Source organism: Oncorhynchus mykiss, chromosome 2 (assembly GCF_013265735.2).
Source record: "Oncorhynchus mykiss isolate Arlee chromosome 2, USDA_OmykA_1.1, whole genome shotgun sequence".
NCBI classification, from domain to species: domain Eukaryota; kingdom Metazoa; phylum Chordata; class Actinopteri; order Salmoniformes; family Salmonidae; genus Oncorhynchus; species Oncorhynchus mykiss.
In genome coordinates this window covers 28,719,866-28,735,713 of record NC_048566.1, presented here as the reverse complement: position 1 = coordinate 28,735,713, position 15,848 = coordinate 28,719,866, and the positions used below count along the sequence as shown (strand labels likewise).

Sequence of the window (15,848 nt, the reverse complement as noted above, 5' to 3'; positions counted from 1 at the left end):
CAATGGAAAAGACGGCCCCAAGTGAGAGAGATGACGACCACTGTACGAGCCTGATCCCAGATCAGTTCTCTGTCCAGAGCAGTTGGCAAGACTTCAGACAGACCTGGAATCACTGTCCTATATAGGTTCACAAAAAATACTGTTAGAACCTCTCACATGCCACTCATTAACAGAAGCCCTTGTCTTGTTTTCTGCATTAAGGCTGGAGTCCTGGATGGCCTAGTCTGATTCACTCACTGCTCCAGCAGAAAAAGAGAGAGCCCCTCATTAAGGCCAGAGAGGCTCTGGCCGGTCAGCTTCTCACAACATGTACACACACACACACACACACACACACAGATTCTGGGAAACTGAGGGAACCTTGAAAAGGCCTCTCCGATCAGATACCAAAGGCCACATCCACATACATAACAGAGTCTGTGAATTGAGGGTCGAAGGGTTCATGTGTACGTGTGCATATGCATGTGACGAGTGTGTGGTGTTGCCTGTCACCTGCCGTCCACTGTGCTGCTGGTCTGGTAGCCTTGAGGCAGAGTGATGTGGAGGTCTACGCTGGTCCTCATCATGTTCTCCTTGGTGTCCATCACCATGCTGCCCATACTGCCCTGCGCTGAGCCTCCCCCATCAGGCACTGCGTTACGGAAGATTCTCCTGGGGGCGGGCTCGGGGGCCAGGGGTGGAGGGGGGGCTCGGGACTTCATCCTCTTCCTGAGGGATGGACAGAGGTTAGGCATAAGGTTAGGGATACGGCTAAGTTTAGTTTTATAATCAGATATCTTAGAGCGAAATTGTCATTTGCAGATTGGCCGGATTGTGGCAACTTAATTAATTTCTCTATGTTGTTTTATTTTTTCCCAGAAAAGGCAGTCCGGTCATCATGGTGATTCCAAGGGAAATAGAATAGACAAGACTTTGAAAAACATTGCTGTTTTGCACTGGGATAGGTGACAACGAACATAACAAAGGCAACTTGAAATGGCAATGACTTTCTGTCTTTCAGTGAGATTACATAAACAAGTCTGTCTCCAGACATGCAACGGTTGTTTATTGGTTGGCAGGGTCACAGTGGTCCGTGTTGTGATATACCATTCAAATCTGACACCAAGGACTTTCCGTATCATGATTGGTTCTTTATTATAAAAACTTGATGCAGTGATCTTATTTTAGAAATATAAAAAAGGGGCGGTGCTCTACAAGCCTCTGGGTTTTTAACCCCTCCTGCACATGCTCTTTTCCTTTGCCTTTTAAACCTTTATCATATTGTTTTGTAGTTTCTTGTGTGCAAATAAATAAATCAAACAATTATTTTATACAGCATAGAGATGTAACCATCTAAACACACAAGGATAAAGATAACCAGCATGCATTGCAATTCATCCAAACTCATGTTTGTCATTATACTGTATAATGCTTCAATATATAAATGAATAAATAGGCATAAGGCGGCAGCTCTACACTGCACCAAAATACATGGCACTAACTGCACTGATGGCAGGACTTTGAAAGAAGATTATGTAAATCATTAGTGGTCCTAACTTTCACTACACCTGACTATGTATTTGACACGTGTCAGGAACAAATTGTAGCCTTGTCTCAGCACACACCATTATCTCGACTATAATATACAGTTTACAATGATTAATGCCTTTTCCCTTCTAGGTATGTTTAATAGCTACACACTTTCTCCCTACTGAGCAAACAACAGTATGAGATAAATCTGCACCACTCACGTCAAGTCAGTCCTTGGGCTTTTTGATTAAGCGTTCTATATATCAGTCCATGTTTATAAATCCTTCCCAAGGCCTGGGGCTACAGGGAAAAGGGCTATTCTAGGAGCCTCGAAGACAACTTGTTCTGTGAAGGTGGAGAGTAGGCGTGCATGTGAACATTCAACAAACTACCGTGCTTAGACTCTAACCTCACCTAAGTTAATTATTAATAACTAAGTCCGGCATCTATCCACAGCCCCAGAAGAATTGAACCATTGAACCACAATTGTTCAAAACAAAAACACCAGAGAGAGGGCGATGAAATGAAAAGAACTTCATGATCAAAAACAGTGTACTGCAGTATACCACTATGAATGGGTCAGGGAGACTGCACCTGTGTGTTTGATATTGGGACAACAACTCGTACACCTCCGCTCGAGACTGAGATCGTAGCATGCCCTTGTCTCCAGAGTCAGCCAACGCACACAACTCGTACACCTCTGCTCGAGACTGAGATCTTAGCATGCCCTTGTCTCCAGAGTCAGCCAACGCACACACACGCGCGCACACACACACACACACGCGCGCACACACACACACACACGCACGCTTTTGGGCGATGAGGGAATCTCCTAAAGAGAGAAGAAAACTCAGTTCCTGAGCTGGGCAGTAAGTGCAGTTTCCTGAGTGACTGGGTTACAAATGGACCTTTCACAGAACCACTCAGTCCGCTCTCTCCACTTCATTGGCCAGTTGTGAAAGGAATCAACCTGAGATATTATTTTTTAATTGAACACACAATCCAATGGAAACACATACAAGATTTTGTTGAACGACTGTGAGAAGGTCACTTCTGGTGACTTTTTAAAAGGACATTGTACTCCAAAATACATGAACATTAAATGATGTTCTCTTCCTTTGAAACAAATCTGTAAATCAAGGACAGTTTCATTTTATCACCAGACAATTCTATATTAACCCTAACTGGGTACAGATGTCAATTCAGTGTCTATTCCACGTTGGTTCAACGTCATTTCATTTAAATTATGTGGAAACAACGTTGATTCAACCAGTGTGCCTAAAGCGCGCCTCGGCAAAATAAAACAAATACTAATAATAATTAAATAAAGGTTAAAAAATGTTTTTTGAAGTAGTGGCAATGATTTAGTAAATCCAGTGCCTTCAGAAAGTATTCACACCCCTTTACTTTTCCACAATTTTTGGTGTTAAAACCCAAATTTAAAATGAATTCAATTGAGATCTTGTGTCTACACACAATACCTCATAAAGTCAAAGTGCAATGTTGATTGTAGAACAAGTCATTAAAAAAATGTAAAGCTGAAATGTCTTAACTCAATAAGTATTCAACCCCTTTGTTATGTCAAGCCTAAATAAGTTCAGGAGTAAAAATGTGCTTCACAAGTCACATAATAAATGTTGCATGGACTCATTCCATATTCAATATGGTGGTTAAGATGATTTCTTAATGACTACCCAATCTCTGTACCCCACACATACAATTATCTGTAAGGTCCCTCAATCAAGTAGTGAATTTCAAGCACAGACTCAACCACAAAGAACACAAGTGTGGCAAAGAAATTAACATTTTGTTCTGAATACAAAACATAATGTTTGGAGCAAATCCAATACAACACATCACTGAGTATCACTCTTCATATTTTCAAGCATGGTGGTGGCTGCATCATAATATGGGTATGCTTGTCATCGGCAAGGGTTAGGCTAAATCTACACTGGAGTTGCATACCACCACGACATGATATGTTCCTGAGTGACCCGGTTACAGTTTTGGCTTAAATCAGCTTGGAAATCTATAGCAAGACTTGAAAATGGCTGTCTAGCAACCATCAACAATCCATTTCAATAATGTTTTAAAGAATAATGGGCAAATATTGTCCAGTCCAGGTGGGCAAAGCTCTTAGAGACTTACCCCCAAAGACTCACAGCTGTAATCATTGCAGGATTACATTGCAGTAGGGTTTGTCATAGATAGTTACAGTATGATATGGTCAACAACACCACCCCACAGTACAGCACAGGGCACTACAGTAGGGAGTATCCAGTGACTAACCAACCAGCTAGGTGTTGAGAGGAGTGGCCTACTACTGCTATAAACCTAACCTAGCTGTTTAGACCCAGTGGGAGTGTGTAAGTAACACAACAAGCCCCACAGCACAGGAACCGCAGTAGCTGTAGGGTATCTAGCTAACCAGTGAATAGGTACTACTTCTACAATCTGACCTGGTAGTTTGTTACCCTGGTGTTGTGTTAGACTGATTACGAGATTAGTCTCTGTGTGCATGGGACTGTTCACATTCCAAGGCCCAAATAAGACTCTGCTCCACTCTAGGCAACTATCCAGTTAGAATAAGTCAACCCCTCTGTGCTCTTTCTGCCACAGGGCTCAAGTTCATATCAATAATGCTCTCTGTTGTATTTGACAACAATAAAGGAAGCAGTGAGTCAGTCAGCGATACAACTCACTCTGCAAGGAAAGACTGATAAGAGCTTGTACTGTATGAGGTTCATAAGTTATCCTGACAAAATAATTCCCTGGGTCTTATTAAAATAGTGGAATATGTTAGTGGAGTTTTGGACTGTAGTTTTGGCCTGATGAAGAAAGACGTACACAATGACAACCTGTCATTTTAGAAGTTGAAGGTAGGGGCAACACTAGCTGCATCCCAAATGGCACCCTAATCTGTATATGGTGCATCACTTTTGAGCAGAGCCCTACAGGCCCTGGTCAATCTAATGCAGTGCACTATAAAGTGAATAGTGCGCCATTTGGGACGTAGAGACTGTGCTGAGAGACACCTGTCATGGCCGTTCTATGCAGCACAATGGGATTAGACCCAAACAATGGGAGCACTATCCTTTAAAAAGTAGACACTGCATTTAGGCATACTATGGAGTAATAAAACAAAAAAGTGACCCATTTCACTCCAACAGACATGTATTTTACTGACCATAATTAGCATATGAAATACCTGCATATTATTAGTAACTACATACTATACTACATATGAACTAGGATCATATTGGAACATTCACACAGTACACAAATAGTAGTAAGGTAAAGGAAAATCTCCTGATATTATAGTGCTTTTCTTAGCATACAATAACATGAAGGAACTGATCAAAAAATAAACATTGAAGATTTGATTTAAATGTTTTTATTAATAATATGAAAGGAGAAATAGGAGAATAAACAAGTAAATATCAGGAAATATAATACTTATTCGGATAATTATATAGTTCATCCATTGTTCTCATTGTCTGCTAAAGCAGCTTGATCTGGTTTTAGAAATCTTTGGCCATCTCATTTGGGATCTTTCAATACCACAACAGACTAGCTATTGATTAAGGACTGAGGAAGAAAAAAAAAATCTGCCTTCATTTGGAGGGTGTCCAAGTGCTGAGAGAGAAAGAAAGAGAGACTGTCAGCACACATCAATGAGAGACTGTGGATTGCTACTAGTGTTCCCATAGACTTCCAGTAATTGAGCCAACGACTATCTACATGTATTTAAAAGCACATCTCGGCAGAAATATATATATATTTTTTTTAGAAGAAGAAGAAGAAGAAGAAGAAGAAGAAGAAGAAGAAGAAGAAGAAGAAGAAGAAGAAGAAGAAGAAGAAGAAGAAGAAGAAGAAGAAGAAGAAGAAGAAGAAGAAGAAGAAGAAGAAGAAGAAGAAGAAGAAGAAGAAGAAGATAAATATATATATATATATATATTTTATAAAGCCTCCTGAGTGGCAGAGTGGTCTAAGGCACTGCTTCGCGGTGCTTGAGGAGTCACTACAGACCCGAGTTCAATCCCATGCCATGACGCAGCCGGATGCAACCGGGAGACAAATGAGGCGGCACATAATTGTCCCAGCTTCGCCCGGGATAGGGAAGGGTTTGGCCTGCTGGGATGTCCTTGTCCCATTGTGCTCTGGTGATTCCTGTGGAGGGCTGGGCGCATGCACACGGACATCGGTCGCCAGTTGTATGGTGATTCCTCTGACACATTGGTGTGGCTGGCTTCCGGGTTACGAGAGCAGTGTGTCAAGAAGCAGTGCGGCTTGGCAGGGTCGCGTTTCGGAGGACGCATGGCTCTTGACCATCGCCTCTCCTGAGTCCATATGGGATATATATTTCTGAGTAATTACTTTTGAACGGTAGTATGTATTGTGTGTGTATATATGTATATACACACAGACACACACACACACACACACACACACACACACACAATACCAGTCAAAAGTTTGGACACACCTACTCATTCAAATGTTTTTGTTTATTTTTACTATTTTCTACATTGTAGAATAACAGTGAATACATCAAAACCAAGTGAAGCTGGTTGAGATAATGCCAAGAGTGTGCAAAGCTTTCATCAAGGCAAAGGGTGGCTACTTTGAAGAATCTCAAATATATTTTGATTTGTTTAACACTTTTTTGGTTACTACATGATTCCATGTGTTATTTCATAGTTTTGATGTTATTCTACAATGTTATTCTAGAAAATAGTAAAAATAAAGAAAACCCTGGAATGAGTAGGTGTGTCCAAACTTTTGGCTGGTACTGTGTGTGTGCATATATATATACAAAATATTTTTTGCAGCAGTTGCAACAATTTAGAGCCACCTCTGCTAAAATAATATAGGGGAAACACTACCTTGAGAAGCTCTTTAACCCTTCCACACGTTAGAACTAATGCTATTCTTGTCGGTTGTCACTTGAGTTTCCCCCCTATTGAGCAGAGGACAGACAGTGAATACCCTCACCCTCAGCCACTCCACAGAGAAACAATGGCAGCATGCTCTCGGGGAGCCATGTGTTCTCATAGCAACCTATATTTACACCACTAGAGAGGAGAGAGAGAAAGAGAGAGAAAGAGAGAGAAAGAGAGAGAAAGAGAGAGAGAGAGAGAGAGACTTGCTCTCTATTTGGTAGCAGCTGGGTATTTATGACTGATAGAAGTATCCTGCAAAAAGTGAATGACCCACATGCATCTAGGGGACATTTGAGCTCCACAGAGGCATTTGTTTGCAGTTGCTGAGAGCATGCAGCTTCCTAATTCAGCATATGCCCTGACTCTCAAATGACAAACCACTCGAAGGGGTAGACTAAAGCCCACCCTGTTTTATTGCTGAGACGGCAAGGTCTTCATTGGCTTTCTGATGATAACAACCTGGCCTGTGCTCTCTGAAGTGTCCATTTAAAACTATTTGGCTCTACTACAATACAATACCCAGTTCTCTGAGCACAGTAACACGGAAAACACCAACAGGTAGCCTAAAGTCAAATCAGTATAATAAAAAAATGTACCAAGAACTAGATCATGAAGGTTGTATTGGTTTTTAAATGAAAACATAAGCCCACGAATATTTTCATATATTTGCCTTGCTGTTTTCATTATTATTTACCTTTATTTAACCAGGTAGGCAAGTTGAGAACAAGTTCTCATTTACAATTGCGACCTGGCCAAGATAAAGCAAAGCAGTTCGACAGATACAACAACACAGAGTTACACATGGAGTAAAACAAACATACAGTCAATAATAAAGTATAAACAAGTCTATATACAATGTGAGCAAATGAGGTGAGAAGGGAGGTAAAGGCAAAAAAGGCCTTGGTGGCAAGGTAAATACAATATAGCAAGTAAAACACTGGAATGGTAGTTTTGCAATGGAAGAATGTGCAAAGTAGAAATAAAAATAATGGGGTGCAAAGGAGCAAAATAAATAAATAAATTAAATACAGTTGGGAAAGAGGTAGTTGATAGGGCTAAATTATAGGTGGGCTATGTACAGGTGCAGTAATCTGTGAGCTGCTCTGACAGTTGGTGCTTAAAGCTAGTGAGGGAGATAAGTGTTTCCAGTTTCAGAGATTTTTTCTATGTTCTATATTATGTTGAGGTTATGGTTCACGGTGTATCTGAAGTTTTTGGGGGTGTATTATTTTTGTTGCGTATAGATTTAAAATGTTTCTCCTTTCAGATAATGATAGCGGGTGAGTCACTATGGAGGCCTATGTGGATGTTTCGGTTGTAGACTATGTAGAGGATGTATTCCGTTCCAGTCCAGAGCACTCCAACATCAGACTCTCCTCCCCCCCATGGCCTCTTCCCAAATGCCATGCTCTATCATTACCCACCCACACACGCTACACCATGTTCAGAATACTCCAGCTCTGCTAGCCTCGAACCATTACACACCATGCTCAGAATACTCCAGCTCTGCTAGCCTCGAACCATTACACACCATGCTCAGAATACTCCAGCTCTGCTAGCCTCGTACCATTACACACCATGCTCAGAATACTCCAGCTCTGCTAGCCTCGAACCATTACACACCATGCTCAGAATACTCCAGCTCTGCTAGCCTCGAACCATTACACACCATGCTCAGAATACTCCAGCTCTGCTAGCCTCGTACCATTACACACCATGCTCAGAATACTCCAGCTCTGCTAGCCTCGAACCATTACACACCATGCTCAGAATACTCCAGCTCTGCTAGCCTTGTACCATTACACACCATGCTCAGAATACTCCAGCTCTGCTAGCCTCGAACCATTACACACCATGCTCAGAATACTCCAGCTCTGCTAGCCTCGTACCATTACACACCATGCTCAGAATACTCCAGCTCTGCTAGCCTCGAACCATTACACACCATGCTCAGAATACTCCAGCTCTGCTAGCCTCGGATCGTTCCAAAGCTGCTGGTTCTGGGAGGATCAGGACTGTACTGACTATAACCACATCTCTGGGGGAACAAGTGAACACAGCTCCTTTGGCTCTAACAAATGTGCCTTCTGGAATAAATGACTCATTAGCAGCAAGAGAGAGAGAGATACATAAAAAAGAGAAGAGCATCTCTGGGCTGCCGTTCTCTCTGACATCCACCAAAGGGAGAGGCAGAGGCACCACTTGTCGTACTGTAACAAACCAGACACCACCCCTCTTCCCTTCACAGTAGTCAGAGACATGTAACCTAGGTGCCTAGGTCTGGTCATCTGCTCCTGGTTGGTTGGTGACTCGGGGCTGCCTGGTCAATGTATGACTAAAGGTGAGAGATCGCATAACTAATTACAGCCACAGGAAAAAAACTGTCAACATATTCACTTCAACTACACTCTTAGAAAACAGGGTTCTGGCTGTCCCTATAGGTAGGATCCTTTGGGTTCCATGTAGAACCCTCTGTGGGCAGGGTTTTACATGGAACCCAAAAGGGTTCTAACATGGGAAAAAAAAGGGTTCTTCAAAGGGTTCTCCTACGGGTACAGCCCCCCAAAAAACTTTTGGGTACTAGATAGCACCCGTTCTTTAAGAGTGTATGCATGCCGCATACCTAGTGAACAAATAATGACAAAGCATCCTCACTTTAAAGTACCTCAGGAATGTCTTAATGCAACTATTAAATATAGCAAACACCATAGAGCAGTGTTCTGAAGTTATTTCAGAAGTAGGCTATTGACACAACAAATACATACAACTATAGTTTACTTATAAGATACATGGCTGAGTGGACCAAACAAAGCCTCTGAAGCCAGATGGTGCAGTACTGAGTTAATAGGGTAATTCTTTTAGCATCCCATATTACTGTAGATATGTCAGTGTCCCAAAGAGCACCCTATTTCTATATAGTGCACTACTTTTGACCAGGGTCCATATGGCTTTGATCAAAAGTAGGGAACTATGTAGAGAATAGGTTGCCATTTGGGAAGCAGTCTAAATCTCTGCTCTGATCCACTGACCGCTTCAGACCCCGGTCTCAGACCAACTCTTACTTAGCCATGACCCATGTCATGAGAAGACCTGTCCCCTTTAATAGAGACCGTGTTCCACGTGTGTCTGGACAGGATTCAGTCTCTCTCAGAACCTAATCCTCGAGGATTGCACATGCCAGTGCAAACAAGAGACCCCTATACTGTATAGCCAACCCTTTACACCAGGTCTGCATCCCTACAGTATATAGTGCACTACTTTTGTACCAGAGCCCTATGGGCCAAGGTCAAAAGTAGTGCACTATATAAGGAGTAGTGTGCCATTTGAGATGCAGACCAGGATTATAATGTATAACCTGGCCCTCTAGACCAGCTGCTGTGTGTGAAACCATCCCTTATGGAGGGTAATATCCCACAGGACAGGGAGTAGAGCACTGAGCAGCGGGGACTGGGGAGGGAGGGCACAGAACAGCAGGAAATAACAATTAGCTTGTTCCATACTCCCTAAGCAACTCCCTCAATTAACAAAGCTCTGCTGCAGGGAAGGACTCAGAGAAACACATATTATACCACTCCTCTTTTAGCCTTAGACACTTCCAGTCAGAATAAGACGAACGTACGATTATGGTATTTGTTAAATAAGGGGAGGCTACTGCAGTAAAGGTGTGAAAAAGGAAATAGATGTAAACTAGTGTCAGTTCTAGCATCACCGTATGATAACCTAAAGCATCATTATAATCAACAGCTGCTCTTCCTCTTACTCAGAGTCTGCCATCCACAGTGTGATGGTGCAGGTGAAATAACAATCAAACATCCAAACCAACCAATGTAAGAACAATGCCATTAATGAACACAGGATTACTACCACACCTAACCTAATATTTGGGGCTAGTCTCAACTGTACTGTACACTGATCAGTCTTCACCTCAAACCCACCTACCACACAATCCTCAGACTACACGGCCTGACAGTGGCCCAAAATAGGTCCTGTAGCTTAGTGCTCAACTTGTGTTCAAACAGCCCCTCATATCCACCATGCAGGAGAGGACAGTGCAACTAGTCAACAGACTGTTGTAGAGTAATGACACACTTAAAATGTGTTCATTTTGCCCTCTTGACTACAATAATTACATTTCAAAGCCATCGATTCCCTAAAATGGTATGCATGTGTGTCTACATAATTATGATGTAACCTACCAATAAGTTGAAACGTATTCTCTTCAAAACTATTCTTACTTGAGTTGTAACTGCGTAAACAATAGTAAAACTGATAGGGCAGGTCCCAATACAAGTAGAGCATATGCACTGAAGAGTCCATGGAAGTAATTCATCTGCTGTGTGTGGTAGCAGTCAGAATTATTTGTTAAAGACTAGTGCCAGGCAGTCAGAGAACTATTTATAAAGACTAGTGCCAGGCAGTCAGGTCATTTTAAACCCGATGGCCAGTAAAACAGGAGTAGTTATTTCCAGCCATATACCACCGCCAACAGTACATCACTGCTCTCTCATCTTACAAAAAGCTTAAAATTATCTTCTCTTGAAAAACAAATAGAAATGCCTGCTCTGTAGACAATTTGGGCTTAGACCCATTAATACACCCTTATAGATGGTCCCTTAGCTCAGACACAACAACACCAGGCCCAGGCATTTACAGTAGTAAACACACACAATTATAATTAAGACTGTTGGCCTAGGTCTGTACACTTTAGCCTTTTAGACCTGGGACTGGGACTGCTCATAGCCCCTAAAAACACACACAATGCTCCAATTCACACAAAAGAGAAACAACAAACTCAAGCTAACTCCAGAGCAGTTATACTATAACTGTTTGTCACAATATACAGAGAGTATCAGGGAGTATCCACATGGTTGAAACCACATGGTTGAAACCATGGTTGAAACCAAAATAGTAAGCTGGACTATTCTGCAATTGTGTCATCTTCTTTATGACAATGTGCAAAATAAATATACACATAAAATTAAACACATACTGTTGTGATCAGGATTGGACTCCCTATAACGTCCTATAGCACAATAAGGCAGAGCAAGGCTAGGAAGAGCAAGGCTCTCTGGGCTAGCTAACCAAAAAAGGCTGTCTGGAATCTCAGGATGTCTGAAAGTTTGGTCCCAAAATGGCACCCTAATCCCTATTTAGTGTACTACTTTTGACCATAGGACACTGGTCAAACGTAGTGCACTATACTATATAGGAAATAGGGTGCCATTTGGGACATAACCCATCTCCTCAGAAGTGGACATTCTTACCTCCCTGTGAGTGTTTTATGGGGCTCCGTTTCACTTTAAACCTCCCTTCTTGTTCTTGCCATGTAAAATGTTCTCCTTTTGTCAGATGGCAGATGTCATAGTAATCTAAAGATAACCTTTTTACCAACTGGTAAAGGTAATACATTTGACATGTTTCGTTGGGATTAAGAAAAATATTAAATCTAATAACTGAGTCGTTCCCAAAATGAGTGCCTTTTGCATCCTTTCATATTTTAAGAAGAAATTGTGGACAAATATTGAATTTGAAAAACCTGTTATATTAAATAAAGTACCCTTTAATATCGATCACATAGAAATTCAATAAATCTGTTTTTTTTATATGACTAAAAACTTTTAGCATTTTGACATGTCCCTCTGACTTCCAGGAAGATTTTTAACTCACTTAACCCCAAGTTTTCACCATCATTGTAAAGCCAGAGTTTTGTTGCTTTGATAGTCATTTCTGAAAACTAATATTTATCTCATGTGATTAGTGATTCATTTTAAGGTGATCATTTAAAAAAATAAAAAATAATTTTAAGGTCAGCCCTGTTGAACTCACATTCATTAAAAAAAATAACATTGATCATCTAATAGTCAAATCATAGTCTAAAAGCAAGTGAGCTGGTTCTACTTTTTTATTTTATTTTATTTTTTACAATTTTCTGGTATTTTGTGGTGGAACACTGAGCGGATCGAGCATAACACATCTACCTTGTTACCAAAACTAGAAAGGTTTTACAAATGTTTTGTTGTTGTGAAGCTTGCATTTAATATTCCCTCCCTGTTGCACACAACAAGCTTCCATTCTCCCTGTCAAGGAGATTTAATAAGTCCTCAACCCTGTAAATAGCCACTTATTACAGTCATTTCTTTTTTTAATCTCTTGAGATGGGAAAACATGTTTTTTAATAAGTTGAACGTGCTCTTTACGACATAAAATAAATGTACTTATTTATTTTTGCCACGTTACACTACTCAAAAAGGCACCTAATCAATGGAATGACCCATCTACTGCTTTTCTTGGCCAGGGATCACTTGAAAAAGTGAGAGATTTGAAAAATGTTCAGTCAATGGAAACAACCAAGGAAATGGCACCATTGGTCTCCAGAAGGACAGGCAGAGCAGAGGGGAATGTTCAGCAACTGCTGTCTTTAAATAACCACTATTCATCATGTGCTTTCTGCAACATGTCATAGGAGGTGATTATATAAAAGCCTTCAGCGGGGTGGAGGAGATGCAGGACCATGGGTGCAAAATACAAAGGATTTTGTTTACTTGCAGGTAATAAGGGTTGTGGACATCAGCCTCCCACAACAACACCAGTAAATAGATTCTACCACATTATGACGTCTGAAGGATAGAACGTGTTTCTGCACAAAAATATATAGAATAATAACTATACAACAATCCCAGTACTGAAGTGTCCGATTTACATCTGTAAGAAGATTTGAATTACACTGTATGATGTAATTGTGTAGATTAGGATATATTTAAAGTGGCTAAACAGCGTAACCCAGCAATTTTAGAGATGATGTTTTGTGTTGCCTTCGCCAATGGGAAGAAGATGCAGCATATTGAGTCAACAACAACAGAGGTGACAAAAGAACTACAGAGACAGTAAAAATGCAGTAACTGCCACTGCACAAAAGCTTCTGTTGTGGACTGGCCCATAGTTGTTTTCCAATCAGGGGTCATGCAAGTTGTTTCCATAGAATTCAACTACACTGGAATTCTCTGCCTGTCTATACATACAATACTGTATGTTCTATGGCTTTTGATGTGTCTACTGACAACTACAGAGAGAGAAAGACTGTTTTAGGCTTACAACAATTCATGAAGTGTATATTGTTTTTAAAGAATATAGCCTCATATATATATATATATATATGCAAAGGCCTGCTAGGTGACAAATAGGCATTCTCCATGTTTCTCTTGTATCAAGTCACCTTATGACCAAGTCTGTCTCCATCACCAATTCCTCAATATTATGATAATTGGATTGTTTGAACAAGTATTCAAACACAATACTTATTAATATACACATTTGGAGTGGGAAAGACAAATAGTTATTAGAGACCTCAAATTCCTCACACTTACCCTATTGGAGGTTTTGTGGCTGTGTTGACTTCTCCAAAATCCATCTCTGCATGTGGCAATATCCAACTTCAATGGTAAACGTTTGGCTATTCTCAATATTTTCCTTTTGTCCTGTCATCTGTCATCAAGGACACCAAAGCTCTACTGATATCTAAGCCCGTTGATATCCAAATAACCGATAGAAGGACAAAAACAATACAAAAAGTGTTATTTTATCATTTATAATTCTTAAACATTGGTGCTATTTTTCTAATGAAACAATAGTTGAGAATTGTGTGTGGTTACTTCTAGGTGACAATGCAGTCAACACAATGTCAGTAGGCTAGGCTATTAAATGTTTTTTTAAAAGACATTAGTTTCACATTAATTACAAAATAGGATGTATTGGTCCCTACAAAAGTGACTGCTCAAATTTGACAGTCATTTGCAGACTAAAGTCCTGCAACATAGTAACAGTTGTCTTCACAACAAAAAGTCGCAGAGCAGAGATACAAAATAACCGCATAAACATTCAGGGTGTGATAGTATAATAGTTTACTTACGTCGACTCAAACATTGTTTTAATTCATATTCTCATAACAAGTAATTGCAAATCGATTTCGGAAATAATCCGTGTAAATGCCGGTTGTCCCAGTTCTAGTCCGAGCCCGCCTTCGTCAGCACTGAAATGTCAATCATGCTCATTGGGAATTCACTGCCACTTCTTGCCAGCTCCAGAAGGCGAGCGAGCAGTAGAATTGGGACGTACTCAAGGCAACAGTTTTCACCAGTCTCATTTTGTTTTACTGAGACCCACATTTAACTTAAAACACACTCACGTTTTGATCGCTGTTTATATATTAATGCAAGTTACAACTATTCTAAAATACAACTATTCTACTAAATATGTAATATGCTAATAATTGCATATATCACTGTGGAAAGAATGAGTCCATTTTATAGGCAGGCTGTAAAGTGACACTATCTGGACATAGTGAGCATATTAAAAGGCTATTTCTATTGAGATAAACGAACGCATTGATAATGAAGAACTCACAGTTGCCAATTTCATAAATCTCTGCTTTATCCTATTGAAAATCCAACTACTTGAATTTAAACCCTGGATCCCAGAATCCCTTGCAATAATGAATTCACTTACCACCCCGCCCATTTCTTTGCACACAACGACAGCAGACATTACACACATCGCTGATCATCCAAGAATATCGAGAGAACATTGATATTTCACTGTTCAAATAAAAAACTGAAATTAACAGAAACTAAAAATATATTTCTGACTTTACAGTAATGTAATTCTAGTGTTAGATAGTTATCATTGCACAAAGATGATGGAATGATCTTAGTCTTCAGATCAGATATGGATCGATCAGTTGAGAATTGCAGGAAATCATGTTCACTTTTAACAACATGTTTGGTGTAATTATCATACATTTAATGACTAGTGATGGAGTTACTTACAGCTTTGTCACAAACTCTGCCCACAGGAGGTCACTGTGTGACTTCAAATCACATAAAATGCTGCAGCCTAACCCATTTCCACTGTGATAATAGAGGAACATTGTGTGTGTGTGTGTAAAATACTTGATTTACATGAATTACTGCAGTGGGCAAATTGGTGTCACAAAGTGTTTCTTGGTCTTAAACAAATCTACTTTGAAACAAAAGTATACACCTTACACAAATGTCTATAATTTTGAGCTTGCATCCCAATATTACACTTTATATACATCATAGAAGACTGAAATATGACAAAATTGTTTGACAGAGAAACACCAGATTTTTTGTGTGTTTAAAAAAAGTATGCAATTTGGTAAATTGACCGCAGGAAAGGGCTACTTACAGTCCACATAGGATAACGTTTTTGGGTTCAAGGTGGAACCCTTTTTGGTATCAGGTCGAACCCCTTTGGGTTCGATGTATAGCGCCAGGCAAAAGCATTCACCCCCCTTGGCGTTTTCCCTATTTTGTTGCATTACAACCTGTCATTTAAATAGATTTTTATTTGGATGTCATGTAATGGGCATACACAAAA

At 40.2% G+C, this 15,848-nt stretch overlaps 1 protein-coding gene across 8 annotated transcripts in view; it reads right to left on the bottom strand.

The window, feature by feature from the left end:
• The window catches only part of LOC110485894 (protein cordon-bleu), a 60,612-nt gene extending 44,834 nt beyond the window's left edge, over positions 1–15,778 (bottom strand). For 4 of the 8 annotated variants that reach the window (XM_036944436.1, XM_036944451.1, XM_036944443.1 and 1 more), the window contains exons 1-3: positions 14,359–14,531; positions 13,817–13,967; positions 493–708 (exon numbers count right to left, since the gene is read on the bottom strand). In XM_036944436.1, coding sequence (XP_036800331.1) covers positions 493–708; positions 13,817–13,860 — 260 coding nt within the window. In that variant the 5' untranslated portion in view covers positions 13,861–13,967; positions 14,359–14,531. Of the gene's footprint in view, positions 1–492; positions 709–1,730; positions 1,855–13,816; positions 13,968–14,358; positions 14,533–14,852; positions 14,940–15,656 lie in introns of those variants that run through there. The other 4 variants (XM_036944439.1, XM_036944441.1, XM_036944445.1 and 1 more) reach the window with 4 other exon arrangements.
• Positions 15,779–15,848: the final 70 nt, after the last annotated feature.